The sequence below is a fragment of the Phocoena phocoena genome, chromosome 15 (genome assembly GCF_963924675.1).
Source record: "Phocoena phocoena chromosome 15, mPhoPho1.1, whole genome shotgun sequence".
In the NCBI taxonomy this organism is placed as follows: Eukaryota; Metazoa; Chordata; class Mammalia; order Artiodactyla; family Phocoenidae; genus Phocoena; species Phocoena phocoena.
This window is the reverse complement of record NC_089233.1, coordinates 58,422,161-58,439,626: the sequence shown is the minus strand read 5'-3', so window position 1 is coordinate 58,439,626 and position 17,466 is coordinate 58,422,161. Positions and strand designations below refer to the sequence as shown.

At 51.1% G+C, this 17,466-nt stretch overlaps 3 protein-coding genes across 10 annotated transcripts in view; all 3 read left to right on the top strand.

The window, feature by feature from the left end:
• Positions 1-5,528, top strand: part of PTPRA (protein tyrosine phosphatase receptor type A) — a 182,655-nt gene extending 177,127 nt beyond the window's left edge. For 6 of the 8 annotated variants that reach the window (XM_065892204.1, XM_065892202.1, XM_065892210.1 and 3 more), the window contains 2 exons: positions 4,099-4,234; positions 4,895-5,528. In XM_065892204.1, coding sequence (XP_065748276.1) covers positions 4,099-4,234; positions 4,895-4,969 — 211 coding nt within the window. In that variant the 3' untranslated portion in view covers positions 4,970-5,528. The remainder of the gene's footprint in view (positions 1-4,098; positions 4,235-4,894) is intronic. The other 2 variants (XM_065892208.1, XM_065892205.1) reach the window with 1 other exon arrangement.
• A 4,877-nt stretch (positions 5,529-10,405) lies between these two features.
• Positions 10,406-11,537, top strand: LOC136135385 (progonadoliberin-2). Its single transcript, XM_065893267.1, is given in 3 exon segments — positions 10,406-10,556; positions 10,698-10,834; positions 11,442-11,537. Coding segments are annotated over 3 exon segments (384 nt in total).
• Positions 11,538-12,193: 656 nt separating this feature from the next.
• Positions 12,194-14,118, top strand: MRPS26 (mitochondrial ribosomal protein S26). Its single transcript, XM_065893090.1, has 4 exons — positions 12,194-12,438; positions 12,534-12,680; positions 12,768-12,891; positions 13,618-14,118. Exons 1-4 carry the CDS (start codon positions 12,227-12,229, stop codon positions 13,750-13,752), a joined length of 618 nt encoding a protein of 205 aa, XP_065749162.1. The 5' UTR covers positions 12,194-12,226; the 3' UTR covers positions 13,753-14,118.
• Positions 14,119-17,466: the final 3,348 nt, after the last annotated feature.

Below are 17,466 nucleotides of genomic sequence, written 5' to 3'. Positions count from 1 at the left end.
TATTCAGTAATCCTCAAGATTTATTGCTTAGTGAGAAAAGCAGTGGGAGACAGGGAAAGAATATGTTCATGTGGGTATATGCATAAATTATCTCTAGAAGGACACACAAGGACCTGATGACATTGGTTGTTTCCCAGGAAGAAACTAAAAGGATAAAGAAGTAGAGTAAGGGGCTTCCCTGGTGGCGCAGTGGTTGAGAGTCCGCCTGCTGATGCAGGGGACACAGGTTCGTGCCCCGGTCTGGGAAGATCCCACATGCCGCGGAGCAGCTGGGCCCGTGAGCCATGGCCGCTGAGCCTGCGCGTCCGGAGCCTGTGCTCCGCAATGGGAGAGGCCACAACAGTGAGAGGCCCGCGTACAGCAAAAAAAAAAAAAAAAAAAAAAAAAAAGAAGTAGAGTAGGAAGGAGACTTTCCACTGTTTCTGACCTTTTTGAAATTTGAACTATGCTAATTTATTACCCGTACAAAAATAACTCATTTGAAAAAATGTTTTTAAGAAGAAAAAGTGGCAAAGTCCACCATCTAATGCAAGTGTACAGTAAACATGAAAAGATGCTAATCCTTATTAGCAATATGAGAAACGGGGATGAAAACAGTAAAACATGGCTTTTAGTCCATTGGATTGGCAAATTAAAAGGATTCCTTGAACTACAAAAATAAACACTTCCTTGCCCACACTTTTAAATCTCCCATGCTGCTCTCTCCCTTAGTCACCCTCTCTTGGCAAACCCCAGATTCTCTAGCTACCCTGCACCATGCAGCTGAATGTGGCTAAAGGAAAGCATCATGTTACAAGCCTCATTTTACGTTTCTGATGACTTCATCGTTGGCGATTAGTGCTGCGCTGCAGTCCTTCTGCATCTCCCACTGTTCTAGACCAGGGCTAGGCAAACTAGGGCCCAGTGCCAGAGCTGGCCTGCCACATGGTTTTGTGGGGCCTGTAAGGTAAGACTTGTGTTTACATTAAAAACAATTTTTTTTTAATCAAAAGAAGAATATTTCATAACGTGAAAATTACATGAAATTTACATTTGTGTTCATATATAAGGTTTTATTGGAACATGGCTATGCTTATATATTATCTGTGGCTGCTGTCCTGCTCCAGCAGCAGTATTGAGACCATTCGTGGTACTCTTACTACCTCACACTGCTGCTCAGCACACAAGAAGCACAGTTGTGCAGTTGTAACTTGACTTTGTCTCTCTTCCCAGCAAAACCTAAGATACTTACTATTTGGCCCTTTATAGAAAAGTCTGCCAGCCTTTGTCCTGGATGATCATTTCATCCTCCTCTCAAACCTCAAACCTCCAGTACCTCTCCCATCCTCATATTTAAGAAATGACCATGTTTTCTATTTGCCTAGGAAAAAAGAAGCAATCAGAGAATTTCCACTTGCTCTTAACCACCACAGCTCCCCATCTACCTGCATTAGTGCTGTGGACCCTGCATCCCTCCTGTTCAGTGGTTGAGTTGTCTGAACTCTCTCTGAAGTCAGCTACATTAGTCCTCTATTGCTGTGTAATAATATTACCACACACTTAGCATCTCAAAACAACACACATTTATCTTGCAGTCTTTGTGGTTAGGAATCTGAGCACATCTTAGCTGAGTCCTGTGCTTCAGGGTCTCAAAAGGCTGCAGTCAAGATGTTGACCAGATGGGCTTTGGTCCCATCTGAGGCTTGCCTGGGGAAGGATCCACTTCTGAGCTCACTTGGTTGTTGGTAGCACTCAGTTCCTTGTGGAATTTTGTATTTTGAAGTTTCTTGCCACGTGGTGGACCTTCCCAGCATGGGTGCTTGCTTCTTCCAAACCAACAAAGGAGAGAGTATTTCCTTACAAGACAGACATTATGATCCACGTAACATAATCACATACATGTAATTGTATACGCTCCATCACCCTTGCTACATTCTGTTGGTTAGAAGTACATCACAAGTCCTGCCCACACTCAAGGGGAGGGGAATCACACAAGTATGTGAACACCAGGAGGCAGGGATCTTGGGAGTCAAGCTAAAGTTGGCCACACCCACCCTCCACTTGGATACCAATTCCATCCTCTTTTGTCTCTTCAGGGACCTGACTTCACTATCCTACATCATCAGGTTTTCTTCTGGATTCCTACTGTCTTCATAAAAATGTGCTATAATTTCTCCCATTTTAATATTTTTTAAAAACTTTTGCCTCCAGTTCCCCTCCAGCTATCCTCTATTTCTCTGTTTTCCTTACTTGTAAAATTTCTCAAAATATTTGTTCATACTAACTCTCCAGTTCCTCTCCTCCCAGTCTCTCTTGAGCCCATTTCAGTTAACCCCCCACATACGCCCTTGCAACTGCCCTGTGAGGGCCGCCTGTGACCTTCACATTGCTGAGTCCAGTGATCACTTCCTAATCTCATTATCCTTGACTTTCATCAGCATTAGACACAGTTGGTCATTTGGTTCTCTGTGGAATGCTTTTAGCATAGCTTCTCTCCAGGGTTTTTGTCCTCATTGGCTGTTCCTTCTCTGTCTCTTTTGCTAATTCCTCCCCATCTGTGGTCAAGGGCCAAGTCCTTGGACCTCTGTCAACTGACAGTCACTCTCCTAGGTGAATTCATCCAATCTCCTGGCTTTAATACCAACTTCCAAATCTTTATCACCAGTTCACCCTGTCCCCTAAACTCCAGATTTATATATCCAGTTACCTACTCAACATTTCCACTTGGGCCTCTTCAGTTTTAAAGGGTTATTTCAGAACTCCCTATCTTTCTTTCCAAGCCTGCTGTTTCACAGCCTTCCCCACATCAAGAAGTGGTATTTCACTTAACTCAGATAAGAAGCCTGGAACAATTATTTTTCTCACACATGTACATTTGTTCTACCTGCAAAATAATTTCAGAATCAAGTGTTTATCACTCCCCCCACCATGGCCCTCTGTCCAAGCCACCATGCCCTCTCCTCAGTAACTATACTGGCCTCACTGGTTTCCCTGCTCCCACCCTTCCTCCTGTAGTTTGTTCTCAACACAGCAGCCTGAGAGCTCCTTCTAAAACTTCAGTTAGACCACATCACTCCTTTACTCAGAATCCAGACACTGGCTCACGAGGTACAACATGTCTGAGGGCTCCTTGCTCAGGCCAGGCAGGGAGTGCACCAGGGGTCTGGCCTTCTCCCTGAGGGCCCTGACCTTACCCCGCCCACTTCCCTCCCTCCCTCCCTCAGATGCAGCTACAGTGGCTTCAGCACCTAGACACACTCCTGTGTCATTCCTGAGATGCTTATTTCCAAGGGCCTTGCCCTCACCTTCTCAGGGTCTCTGCTCACATTCCCTGGCCACCCTGTTCACAATAGCACTTCCCACACTGACTAAAACTGCTGTTCTCTTTTTCCTGCTCATACTGCATATCTTATTGTCTGGGGGTACTGCTACCCACCTCAGCCCCTACCACACAGCAGGCACTCAGTAAGGGTCTGGTGATAACACATCGAACAGGTGGACAGTGTCAAGGTGAGAGTCTGGATTCCTGGGATTTAGGAAGAAAATGAGCAGCATGGAAAAGCATCAGCTACCATATACCAGTGCAGAGGGGCAGGAAAGAGGGGGCCAGAACTCTTGACATGAATGAGCAGCAGGCCAGGGCCCCGCAGGCCTGTTTTTGTTTTTGTGTGTTTTGTTTGTTTGTTTTTTGGCTGCACCACACAGCATGTGGGATCTTAGTTCCTCAACCAGGGATCGAACCCGTGCCCTTGGCATTGGTAGTGCGGGGTCCTAACCACTGGACTGCCAGGGGACTTCCCCCCCACCCCACCCCAACCCCAGCTTGTTTGTAGGTGGACAGCGAAGCCTCAGTGCTGAGGGTGGGGGTGAGGTTCTTCACCACTGCCCAATGAGTGAGCCCCTCAGCAAGCAGAATGGGTCATACAAGAAGGGCAGCAGGGGTGCACCCGCCTCCCCAGAGCTGTGTGAGCTCCTGTGCCCACCCCCAGCAGTTCCACTGGATGACTGACCTTCCCAGGAGCACCAGCCTCGGCCTTTATCTGCTCATTGTCATTGTCACTCGCCTTCTTGGCACAGGGAGTCATTGCAGGTGTGATAAGTGTATCTGCTTTGTTACAGTGCGGGGGCAGGACGGACAGGGACCTTCTGTGCCCTAAGCACAGTCCTGGAACGGGTGAAAGCAGAGGGGATTTTGGATGTCTTCCAGACCGTCAAGAGCCTGCGGCTGCAGAGGCCACACATGGTCCAGACACTGGTATGCTGCCCTGCGTATTTATCCATGCCACCACACCATCTGCAGCTCCTCTGCCAAAGCCAGCTCAGGGGGGAGGCTCTTTTGAGGGGCCCATCTGATAGTCAGAAGACTGTGTAACCACAGACTCATCCTTCCTCAAGGTGCCTCAGACAAACAGAATGAGCTTTGGGAGGCAGGAGAGCAGTGGGGGCATAGCGTAGCCCCACACCAGTAAGAGATGCAAGTGGCCTCTGTGAAGGCCACAAGAGGGTGCCCAGGTGCCCCATGGGGCTCTTCACTTCTCCATGGGTCCAAGGTGGGGAAGACTCAGAAGTACCTCCTCTCCTCTCTTCAGGCTCCCTTTCAACAGGTCTCCTGACAGTCTAGATGACCAGTAACCACTGAGTATGTGGACAGGCTTGAGCTCATGTCTGACCTCTGCAGGCCTAGGAGTGCCATCTGCATGTCTAGTCACTTCTATCTGTAGAAGATAGCTGCACTCAGCCCAGAGGGGAATGCTGTCAGAACTCTGGCAGGCAGCTCAGGGCTCAGGTGGAAATCCAAAAACATTCATTTCCTGTGAATTTTCCATTTTTTAAAAAATGGGTTTGTCAGGAGCTGCAGGTACATTTTTCTCTTCTGTAACTACCCTGGCCTTTTCCCCCACCTTTCACTCTGCAGGAACAGTATGAGTTCTGCTACAAGGTGGTGCAGGAATATATTGATGCATTCTCAGATTACGCCAACTTCAAGTGAGAAGCCATGAGGCCCCGTGGACAGGAGAATTGCCTTTAATATTTTGTAATATTCTGTTTTGTTAATATACCCAAAATTGTGTATATATCTTACAACTGTTTTAGAAATTGGTACATAGGCTTCTATTACCTATTAGGTGGAGATTTTATATGTAAATGTGTTAGCACTGATAGTCCTTTTTCCAATGTTTTATTGGGGAATTAAATAGTGTGATGTTTGGATTGATATCATGAAATCCTCTGCCTGGAAATTGGGCTCTATTGTTCTTTGGTTTATACATCTTTTCCTAAAGAAGAAACACAAAACTCATTCCAGGTAGCTAGGCATTAACTAAGAAAAAAAGCACAAAGGTATCAGAGCTCTTGAGGAAATTGGTTGTCCCAGTGCCCCCAGTTCAGACAGCTCTCCCCTCCCTGCTCTGTAAATAATCTCTCCCCTTTCCAACCTTGCCCACCTTCTCGTACCGCCTACATCCCACCATGGTGAGTAGAGGGACCAGAGTGTTATCTCTGGCACCACACTAGGGATTATCAGGTAATAAAAGCTTTGACTCCCTGAGGAAATGTCTCTCCCTTTGTCTGGGGTGGGGCAGTCATACCAGGGCTGGGGTTCTCCTGGGCCACTCCCGTCCCTGCCGTTACTCTTCTGTCTTAGCTGGCTGCAGAGAGGGCACAGTCTCCCTAGCTCCTTCTTTCCAACAAACACAGCCCCTCTAGCCCTTAGGTAGTTATCAGGACTCTTCTTTCACTCCCAGCATATCTTTGGTGCAGTGGTCCTAGCCAGCCTTGCTCCCTGGGGAAGATGGCCAGGGTCCTCACTGCTTCCCTAAGTACAGAGGCATGGAGGAGAGAGGGGTGGCTTGGCTTTCGGGTTTGAGTCAGTTTGACCTCTCCAGTCCTTGGTGCTTTGCTGCAAAACTATCTGGATCATGTCGCTCTGTCCAGAGCAAGTGTTTATATCTACATTTATTGTGTTAAACCGCTTCCATTTCCTTTCTATCTGTCCTCATTTCCAGGACTTTTATGTGGAAGTGCCTCAGATCCAGAGGCCAGGATGGTGGGAGTCTTAGATCCCAACTCGAATTTGAGCCTAACATGTTAGACAAAGTGTCTTAAATAAGGTGGATGTTCATTTATTTTTCATGTTAACAGTCTGCCCAGTCCAGAGACCCAGTATCCTCCATCTCATGGTCCCAGTGTCGCTTAGGATGTTGTTCTCATCCTCATGGTTGAGGTCGCTGTCTTTTCCCATGGAGAATCAAAAAGAGCATGGGCAAACAAATTCATTTTTAAAGACATGAAGCAAAAGTTGCACTTTTCACTTCCACTCATACCCCATTAGCTAAAACCTAGTCATAAGACCACACTGAGCTACAAAGGGTGCTGGGAAATGTGGTCTTTAGTTGAGGGCACAGCTGGGAGGGTGTGTCTGTTCATGGCCTCCTTTCTTCATGATCAGCCCAACACAGGAACAGGAGAGGAAACTGGTTGCCATGACTGTCAGTTCAGGGCTGAGAGAACCTTGCAGCCCTCAGGGCCTTTCTTAAGGATCAGGGGCCAGGGGCACCTCGGGGCTGTCAGGAGTGAGAGGTGGCACCCCTGTCTGGCCCATGGAGGAATGCACAGAGATCACCACTGCCGTGCTTGCTGGAGGAGGTAGGACTTGAACTGGACCTGCAGGATATTGGAAGTTTAGGTGAGCGAAAGGAGGAAAGATCAGCGGAGCAGCATTACAGAGGGCCTCAGATTCCAGGCAAGCAAAGACACAGTGGCTCCAAGATAGAAGCCAAGTTCTGCACCACATATTCAGGGTGTATGCACGAAGCCCAGGTGCCACGACAGACCACCTTCTGGAAGGTTGCAAGGGGTGAAGTCGTGTAAGTCAGTAGGTGTACTGTGGTCCTTCTGTAGGAACCAAGGAACTCTAAGGGATGATAAACTCAAAAAGTCAGTAGGTTTAAAAGAAGCATGGATAAATTAAGCAAAGACAGAATCTAAAGAATTTCGGGTGAGGGCTGCCATGCTTGGGAAGTCTTGCCCTGTCTCTTTGCAAGCTACCTATTGGCGCCTCTGTGTAACCATGTCCAGGCAGATGGAGGAGGGCAAACCTTGGGTCAGCAAGCCATGCAACGAACATATCCCCTGGTTGCTAAACAGATATCTTCAAGCAGGAATTAGCCCAGCTCTTTGCTCCCTTCTCTCCCTCAGCTTATAGGTGTGGCTCATCACTCCCTCTTCACCTCTTTCTTTTCCTGTATTATTCAGAGCTCACATGGTGTCAGGAGACATAGGCTCAAAGGGACATGTATTGACGCTCACGTGGCACAATTGTGTGGGAAGGACAGAGGAGATTGCTGCATCTAGTGCCCACTCGCCAGTCAGTCAGCTGTGACTGTGCTCACTGCACACCCAAACTTCTGGGGCCTGCCACACTTGCAGAGACCTCACTTCATCAGATTGTCTCTGTCCTGGGTTTTCCTTCATCCTCTACCCCCACCTGCCCAATATGCTCATCTTTCATTTAAAAGAAGAAAAAAAAAGCACTTCCCCTGTGCCTAAGTTCTTCCATTCCCACATATTCCTTCCTTACCCTTTTATCCTCAGTGCTGAGCCCGAGGGATCCACTGTCTCCCTGTCCACTGGCACCCCCTTGGTGTAATGACTGCCTCCTGACTTTTATCCTCCCTCTGTAGCTTTTCCTCCACAGCCCCCTTCCTCAGAGGTCAGGCATTCCTGCAGTCTGTGTGGTGTGGACCCTCAGCCCTCCTCCAGCCCTGAGCTCCTGGTCCACACACCCCACTTCCTACTGTGACTCCACAGAGTGGCCCAGAGGCACCAGTCTCAGGCTCCGCACACCCAGCAGTTTGCCCAGTCTCCAAAGCCCACTGCCCTTTCATGCAGCCTCCAGCATTCTCTGCCCCCACCCACCCCGTCCCAGCCCTACTCCCACTGAGCACCAAACCCACAGGCCTGCCCCCCAACCACAGATCCCCCCGTAGTTCCTGTGTTAGCTCTTCTCCATTTTGTCTCTTACCCTAGAGCACCCACTGCAGCCCTATTGCTGAGACTAGCTAACTCTCCATCCTTCACCCAGACCACCTGCTCAGGGGGTGTGCCCCTCTGTGCTCCTACAGCACCTGAGCATTCAACTCAAAACCTCTGCTTTCCCAACTGATTACAGCAGCCCCCAGACTGGAATAATGGGGCCTCAGGGCTGAGTGTGAGCTAGAGCTCAGTGGTGAACAAATGGCTTTCTGTGTCCTGCTGCGAGGGATACAAGGATGAATTCCAGAGTTTGTAATCTGGAAGGGGAAAGCAAATATTCCTAAAAGGCGAACTATGTGGCCAGAAAGAAAGGGAAGCTTTCCCCTGGGAAGCTTGTTCTTGTTTGGAATTTTCAGGAAAAACCACAATCAAATTACAGAAAAAATAAAGGCACCCCATTACTTTTTTAAAATAAACACCACGGCCTTTGAATAAAACATTCTGTAAACCCAAACCAGAACTAAGCTAGTTTACTGAACTCAAAGAATTGTTTTCACTAAACCACAAAGCAAATGTTTTCCTAAAATTTACTTGGTTAACCAGTACATAAAGGGACAAAACCTGTTTCCCAAAACAGTTTAACTGATCATACAGTCCAAATATTCATTTCAGGTAAGTCAGTTTGGAAATTCACCCATGCCCTTCTGCCTGGGCAGCTGAAGTCGAGGTGCCCATGATGTCATCTCCCCCATCTCTGCCACAGAATTTGACACACCTGCTCTCCCAGTGACCAGACACTGCGATGCCCAGCCTGACCCTGCCCTTGCACTTGCTGTTCAAATTGCTGTCCAAAGGCGGAGATTGGCTAACCCTATAAATTGGCCTCTGCCCCCCAGAGGCTGGTGGCTGGCAGCAGAAAGCTGAGCTGATGCAGACTAAGGCGGGAGCCTTTTCTGGCATTCCAGGGGCTGTGCCCAAATCCATGAATGGTCCTGGGCCAAGTACAGGATGAGGAGGGGTTGGAACCTTGAGGGACAAAATTATTCCTACCACCTTCGGATAGGCCCACAAAGGCTGCACTGCCCCCTTAACTGGGCCCCCTGTCAGGGACCTGCTTGGAGGAGAGAGAGGCCACCTGTGGGGTAGCTATGCCCCACCCAAACCTACTTCCACATGGAGTGACCCAGTCCTGGTGCCCAGGTGTGTGGTTAAGGACATCCCACCCAACCCATTTTACAAGTGGGCAGACAAGCCCTCAGGAAGAGTGGTCATAGCTCTCCCCAGACTTCTTAACAGGCTGCTGGACTCCTCACTCTTAGGCCCCCACTTTTCTACCAGGGAAAGCCCTGAGCTGGGTGGGACTCAGGGAGACCCCAGGCATTGCCTCTCTTAGGGCCATAATTTGCTGTGTCAGAGAGGGCTGTGAGGACTTTCTAGACCTAAGGGCAGGAGCTTGAGAATGCAGCTAGGGAAGTGGCTAGATGAGACTTCAGAGGCATAGGCCAGGCTGAAGCAGGAGTCCTGTGACTTCAGATCCCTGGGAAGGTGGAAGGAGGAGGCATCTGTCTGGTGACCCCAGCGCCAGCAGCTGAACATACACTGGGAAGGGAAGAGAGTTGGTGGCGAGCTGCCACCCGTCCCCTCTTTGAGACGTCATTGGAGTCTGTGGGCCCAGAGCAGTGGGTGGAACTACCTGAGCAATAAATCTTGGGTCTGGCTGCCTGGGTTCCACTGCTGCCTGGAGGAGCCACTTCATCCACAGCTCTCCCTCGGTGAGTGAAAAGGCTGCCCTCCCCAGGGTTGGGGCTCCGGGATGGAGCTCTATTCTGGGTACACTGCTCCTCTTCCCCCTCCCAAGTCCCTCTACCCCTGACCCATGCCCAGAAAAGCCCCCTTACCCTCATCTCTCCCCAACAACACTATTCCTGTGCCTGCTGCCCCTAGCGTGGGAGGGACAAGGGGTAGAAACCCTTGCCCCTGTAACCACCACACATCCCCAACTGCCATGGAAGAGAGATAGCAACCCACAGGGAAAAGGAGCTGAGGGCCTGCCAATAACGTCTCCCAGCACTGGGTGCCCCCAGATTCCCCCACACTGCTGCCTGTCTCTTGAACAACTCCCCTGTTCCCCTCTCCAACCTCCTCTCACTTCTGGGATCCCTGAGGGAAGAAAGGGTAGTCCTGCCCTACTGGGGAAGGCCCTCAACTGGCAAAGCGGGGAGCCTCTGTGCCCCAGGGGTTCTGAGAGGTGGCTAGTTGCCAGGAGCCCTCAGGGTCCAGACCCCTGTAGTCCTGGTATAAGGAGCAATAGCAGAAGAGAGAAGAACATTAGGAGACACTGAAGCTGCCCCTGAAACGCCAGTTGTCCAAGGGGACCCCGGAGGAAGAGGAAGGGGGTATGGATGGGAGCACTCCCTGAGTGCTGTCCACTGTCCATGGGAGCAGCCCTGCCATGGCCAGCTTTGGGCTAGGCCTCCTGGTGCTGCTGCTGACCACCCACCCTGAGCCCTCGAAGGCTCAGCACTGCTCCCACAGCTGGCACCCTGAAGGAAAGCAAGCCTCCAGCTCACTCCATGACCCCCAACATACTCCTGGGCCCCCAGGTGAGTTGAAGGGTCTCCCCAGCCTAAGTGAGAAGAAGGTGCTGGCTGGGGCTCTTTCATCTACCTCAAGCCTTGGGTGGAGGTGGGGAGGGCAGGCTGCAGCCTCAGTTCCCTTCTAAGGAAGGGTTCTGGGCACTGCAGCTCACAGCCCAGGCCAAATTGTCCCCAACCTCCCAAGCGATGTTCTGGCTCCCCCTTAGGACAGTGTGCCCTGGGAGAGTAGGACCATGGCCTGGTGGCTCCTCCACAGGAAGCAGCATCTGGTGCAGACACTGCTGGTAAGTAAGCTAAGAACTGGCTGGGGGTGAGGGGGAATGATACACCACTGAGTTATTTATTTTTGGCTGCCTTCGGTCTTTTTTGCTGTGTGCGGGATTTCTCTAGTTGCGGCAAGGCGGGGGGCTACTCTTCGTTGCGGTGCGCAGGCTTCTCATTGTGGTGGCTTCTCGTTGCGGAGCACGGGCTCTAGGCACACGGGCTTCAGTAGTTGTGGCACATGGGCTCAGTAGTTGTGGCTCGCGGGCTCTAGAGCGCAGGCTCAGTAGTTGTGGCTCGCGGGCTTAGCTGCTTCTCAGCATGTGGGATCTTCCCGGACCAGGGCTCGAACCCGTGTCCCCTGCACTGGCAAACAGATTCTTAACCACTGCACCACCAGGGAAGCCCCAATCCTAGACAATTTATGATGAAATACTATGTTAGATTAAAGTAAAAGATTAGAAGTCACTAGTGGAGTAGAAGGAGGTACTACAAACCTCCATAAATAGGACAGTGGCGGCTGTGAAGTCCCCTAGGCTTCTAGACAGCCAAGGGAAGCCAGTGTGGCTCAAGGTGGGCAGGCCCACAGCCAGTGGAAAGAGGTGAGGGTTGCGACCTCACACTCTACAGTACGGCCCCGATAACCAGGTGGTCATTGATACGTGCCCTGGGAATGACTCAGTGATTGCAGAGCTCCCAAAGGCCAATAGCGGAAGACAGGTGTAGGGAGATGGTTTATTATTTTGCAAATTGTATTTTAAAGTGCACCACGGGAGCACGATAACTAAAGGAGAAAGCGTAAATTCCTATAAGGCAAGACCTTATCGCCTAATTTCAGTCGGTGTGAGCTCGGGTTTTTAGATATCAGGTGGGCAACACCCGTTAAGCCCAATGAGCTAGAGAACCCACAGGCTGGGTCTTCTAGGAGGCTAGGGGGCGTCCGCAGGACGTGGGAGCCACAATTCCGGCCGTCGGCCAATCCTGCGCAGCGAGGCCAAGCCGGGAGGCGAGGGAAGAGGAGGGGAGGAGAGGAGGGGGCGGGTAAGGCCGCAGCTCTGCGGTCAGGTGACCAGAGCGTCCGGGGGAATGATCGCGCCCTCCTCCCGCAGACCAGACCCCGAGCGCCGCGCCCCGCTGCCCTCCAGTACAGGTGTGAGGTCCCTGAAGTTGCTGCATCCTTTGTCCCCTCTCTCTCCATTGAGACCCTTCCCCGGGTGGGGGCTGGAGGGATGCAGGTCAGAACCCGGTCCCCCAGAGGGGACACAGCCAGGTTCCGGGGGGCGGGGCGGACGCAAATGTCAGCGGGCAACAGAGGTGGGGGCGGAGCCCGCGGACTACGCGTCCCGTGGTGCCCCGCGGCCACTTCCGGGCCCCAGTGATGCCCTGCGGCGCGCCGGAAGCTAAGTGGTCTGGCCATGTTTCGCGCGCTGAGCGCCCTGGGCGCGCGGCCCATGGGCCGGCCCCCAGCCCCGTTTCTGCTCCCCGTGCGCTGCCGCAAGACCCGCCACGACCCGCCGGCCAAGTCCAAGGTTGGGCGCGTGGCGACCCCACCCGCTGTGGATCCTGCGGAATTCTTCGTGCTGACGGAGCGTTACCGGCAGTACCGCCAGACGGTGCGCGCCCTCAGGTGTGTGTGACGGAGGGCGGGAGCGGTGCCGTCCGGCGTGTGTGTTAGGGCGGGCGGGCGAAGAGAGTGCCAACCTTGGGCGCGTCTCCGTCCAGGCTGGAGTTCGTGTCCGAGGTGCGCAAGAAGGTGCACGAGGCCCGGACCGGGGTCTTGGCAGAGCGCAAGGCACTGGAGGACGCCGCTGAGCACCGCGAGCTGATGGCCTGGAACCAGGCGGAGAACCAGCGGCTGCGCGAGCTGCGGTGAGTGGGGCGGGAGGCGGGGCGGGGACGCCTTGCCGGCCCGGAGACACCCAGCCACGCTCGACCTCGGCCTCTCACTCCTCTCAGGATGGCCAGGCTGCGGCAGGAGGCGCGGGAGCAGGAGCGGCGGCAGGCGGAGGAGGAGGCCCGGCAGGCCCGAGAGGCGCAGGCTTGGGTGCAGCTCAAGGAGCGTGAAGTGCTGCAGCTGCAGGTGGGCCGTGTCTCCAGAGGGTGGGGCTGCAGGCCGCGAACTCCGCCGGTGCCGCGAGTCCTGCGCGCAGCCAGGTGGGGGAGGTGGGGCCACGGCTACATACAGAGTTGGAAGAGAGTAGCCTTGAGTCTTGACAGGGGGTTACCAGGTGAGGATTTGGAAGAGGAGGCGTGCAGGGAGAGTGCCTGTCAGGCGCGAAGACCCGGAGGTGAGAGTTGACAATGCAGTAGTGTTCACGTGGCTAGCCACTTGGCTAGCCACTGTCTGTGAGACTGGCCCCCACGTTCCCCGAGGAGTTTATATTTTGCCGTGAGGGTGGGAAAGTCACCGAAGGGTTTAAACATTTTGGCCTGGGATGCCAGGTGTGAGACTTAAAAGCAGGGAGACCAGTTAGAAGTGATCCAGCGAGAACGGATGAGGCTTGAGTTAAAGTAATAGAGGGAGGACAGTTTGAGAGAGATTGAGAGACTGATTCCACCCAGTGAATTGTCACAGCTGGTGTGTCTGGGTTTTGGCCGAAATGTCCGGGGGATGATTGTCTAAGAGAACTGAATGTGGCAAAGCTGCCTGATATTCTTCCACTGGAAGGTCAGCGGGGTGCTCAGAGAAGACCTGGGCTGCAGACATCTTTCCCACAGGAGAGCTGGAGCCCCTCCCTCAGTGGGCTAAAGGCTAGCAGGCATGTTCTGAGGGCTTCCATTCAGTTGGCCTTCTCTCTTCCAATAGGAGGAGGCAAAAAACTTCATCACCCGAGAGAACCTGGAAGCGCGGGTGGAAGAAGCGTTGGACTCCCCCAAGAGCTACAATTGGGCCATCACCAGAGAGGGGCTGGTGGTCAGGCCACAGCACAAGGGCTCCTGAGGGCCCAGTAAGGACAGTGTCCACCCAGGGACCGTGGGGGTAGGGGGGTTGGGCCTGATCTGGAATAAAGCAGTTGTTTCTTATGAAGGAGGAGGCTCTACCTATTCCAATGCAGCCTTCACTTTTGGGCCTCAGCACCCACCACTTGGTCAGAAACTCCACACACAGTGCCCTGTTCTGCACCCATGTACAACTCTTAGCAAAGCACCAGACCTTAGAAGTTTCCATCTCACAGAGGAGCATAGTCCCCTCGGCAGCCAGGTCATCTCGTGAGTATCCTCAAGGTCCAGTGGTTGGCATATTGCAGTCCTTGGGCCAAATCTGGCCTGTTGCTTCTTTTTGTAAATAAAGTGTATTGGAACACAGCCACAGTTATTCATTCATTGACTGCTCTCATACTACAATGGCAGAGGTGAGCAGGTGCAACAGAGACCTTATGACTTGCAAAGTCTAAAATATTGTTATATGCTTTTTTAAATTGAAATATAGTTGATTTACAATGTTTTGTTTCAGGTGTACGGAAGAGTGATTGAGTTATACATCTATTCTTTTTTAGATTCTGTTGTAAGTTATTACAAGATAAATATAGTTCCCTGTGCTGTACAGTAGGTCCTTGCTGGTTATCTGTTTTATATATAGTAATGTGTATATTTTAATCCTAAACTCCTAATTTAGCTGCCCCACCCCAATTATATGACTTTTTTGGGGGGGCGCACCATGTGGCATGCAGAGCTTCCCCTACCAGGGATCAGACCTGTGCCTCCTGCAGTGGAAGTGCAGAGTCTTAACCACTGGACCACCAGGGAAGTCCTATATGACTTTTTACAGAAAAAGTTTGTTGACCCCTGATCTAGGGCTTTCAGGCTCCAGCAAGGAGCAGGTATCACCCAGTAACTGAGCTACAACCTAGCCATTGGCCAAAGATATGCTTCTGCTTGACCCTGAGTTTTGCTGGCCAGGGTCTGGTGTGCCCAAGGCACAGAAGGCAAGAAGACCCCATTTCTTCTGGCGGCCCTCTCCACCCTTGGCCTCAATGACCCACATTTACCCTGGCAGTGCAGCTTCCTTGGACCACACACCAGACTGGTGCTGGCAGAGGCTTGATTGACCTTTATAAGGTCAGTGTGGCTTGTCAAGCACTTGGAGCAAACCAGAAATACTTGTGATTAAAGTTCACAAGCTTAGGGACTTGCCTGGTGGTCCAGTGGGTAAGACTCTGTGCTCCCAATGGAGGGGGCCCGGGTTCAGTCACTGGTTGGGAATCTGTATCCTGCATGCATGCCGCAGCTACGAGTCCACATGCCACAACTAAAAGATCCCGCAGGCCTCAACTAAGACCCGGCGCAGCCTAAATAAATAAATATTAAAATAAAGTTCACGAGGTTGAATAAGTGAGCATACAGATCCACAGCCCCTACTCAGGTGCAGGCCCTCCAAGAGCATCCAGGGTGAGAAAGAGACATGTTTCTCTGAGCCAGAGCTTATGTCCCTTTGCCACCATTCACTGAACTTTGCCTAGATACCAGCAGAGGAAAAAACAAAACAGAATCCTTGCTTCTTTCCCTAATTCCCATGTTGTAGGTAGGACCTGAGACCCTCAAGAAATGAAAACCTTTTAGGGAATATGGGCAATCCCTCATGTTCAGGTAGGGAAGCAGGTAATAGAGATGCAAGCAAAGGGCCATGATTATCATAGTGCCTAGGACACAGTCCCCATCAGGGTATCGCATCGCTGAGGGCAGTGGCCTCCCTCCTCAGGCTAGTAATAGCTCTTCTCTTCCCTGGCACTGAGCCCAGGCACAGTGGAGTCCTGGATTTCAGGTGCTCAGCGTAATTTCTAGGGTGAAAGGATAGGCACACATTGTGGGCCATGGTTTATGCCCACAGCTTTGGGCTTTGTTATGGTGAGAAGTGGGCCATCTGGTCCCCTGCAGAGGAAGCCTTTGGTGAGCTTTCACATGGGACATTGAGCCTGTTTGGGGAAGTCCCTGCTCGTCTATCAGGATCCAGACAAGCCATCTGTCTTCAGGTACAGGAGACAGTGTCATACCTTCTTGAAACTCTGTCTTTGGGCTGTTTTTCCTTCACTGGTGTCCTGCATGGGGCTATAATTCCTTAGCATTCACTGCTGATGGCAGCAGGTCATGCAGAGCTACCTGTAAACCAAGCTTGAACATTTTTGTTCTCCACCCACAGCCATCTTACTGGTTTTGGCACAAATAGGCAGTTTAGTAACTTCAGGGTTAATTCAAGCCTAATGCCATCTGTACCTGCATTTAATGGATTGTAAGGTGCTGCTAGGTGCACAGGTAAGCTGTCAGATCATACCCAGTCCAGGTTGCAGAGTTATTTGGTGTCCCATGGAAGAATGCTTAATCTCCAGTAGAACCCTAGTAGTTAACCTGATGGGCAGTCTTGCTCAGAAACACCAGGATCTCTTCTGATTCTTACCTCAAGTTCCAAATACGGTTTGGATCTGCTACAGACAACGTGAGCTTGTACCTCCTAGAGAGAATCTTCTCTTGCTCAAGGCCCCACTTAGTAGTAGATTTGAGGGCTACCCAATAAATGCATTTGGAGCACAATACCCAAATGTAAATGCTTTCACCAAAATTTGAAGAGGCCTACTGTGCTTTGTGCACAATAGGATAGAGAGGATAGGGGACAAGTAGAATTTGTGTTTCACTTGTTGGGAGAGGTATGCTGACCCCCAAAAACTTGGTTGAGTGAGCACGTTTTTCCCAGGATTTATGTCCCCAATCAAGCATAGGTGTTTTGGGAAGTTCCGTGGTGGTCCAGTGGTTAGGACTTGGTGCTTTCACTGCTGTGGCACGGGTTCAATCCCTGGTCAGGCATCTAAGATCCCGCAGGCACCTGCAAGCCTCACAGTATGGCCAGAAAAAAAAAGCATAGGTATTTTACCAAAACACGCAGGATTCTTTTCGCTTCCAGTTCTCCAGGAAAAGCAGCATGATGTCAGCAAAGTGGACCACCATTATGTCCTTGGGGTGGGTGGTCAGGGTCTTGAGGATTAGGTTGTGCAGAGTTATTCACTTCTTAGGCTGGGTTGTGGTGATACACTGCTGCCAGGGCAAGGCATACTGCTAGTAGTAGTCCAAGTGAACAGAAAAGAATGTATTTGCCACGTGAATGGGTGCCGGGTGCCTCCTCAGTCTGTTCCATCAAGGAGACCACCTAGACCTCAGTAAGCCCAAATTCATTCCCCATATTTTTGCAGTATACTCCAAATTTTCTGTGTGTATACAATGTTCCCTGAAATCTTTGGGAAATTTCCCCCTGAACTTACCCTGTGTTTATTTTCCTGACACAAGTACAGAAGTGAAATTGATACCTAGGAAACAAGCCTAGTTAACTGCTAAAATGAGGGCAATTCTGAATTCTGGCAGGAAGAGTCAAGCTTGGAACTCTTTTTCCTTCCCAAATAGGAAATCAGAAGCGATATTTGCAATCCCAAATCCTGAGACAAACAGGCATTTCTCCCGAGGGGTGCTCCAATGATTATTTCCTCAATGCAGGTAAATGCATAAGCCATGAATGTGAACATCCATGTCTGGGTAAATTCATAGGGCAGTTTACAAAGCCTTGAGATCAAGAACCTGTAAGGAAGAACACCATACTGCCATGGGGCCCGATAAAGTGACATAAAGAAAGGCAGAGCTGCATAAGCCCCTCCCTCACCAGTACTCTACAGTG

Excerpts from the sequence above, each read along its gene's own strand:
- MRPS26 (XM_065893090.1), top strand. The coding sequence starts at position 12,227 with ATGTTTCGCGCGCTGAGCGCCCTGGGCGCGCGGCCCATGGGCCGGCCC. Across the intron at positions 12,439-12,533 it reads CAGACGGTGCGCGCCCTCAG|GCTGGAGTTCGTGTCCGAGG; the intron begins GTGTGTGTGACG and ends GTCTCCGTCCAG. Across the intron at positions 12,892-13,617 it reads GTGAAGTGCTGCAGCTGCAG|GAGGAGGCAAAAAACTTCAT; the intron begins GTGGGCCGTGTC and ends CTCTTCCAATAG.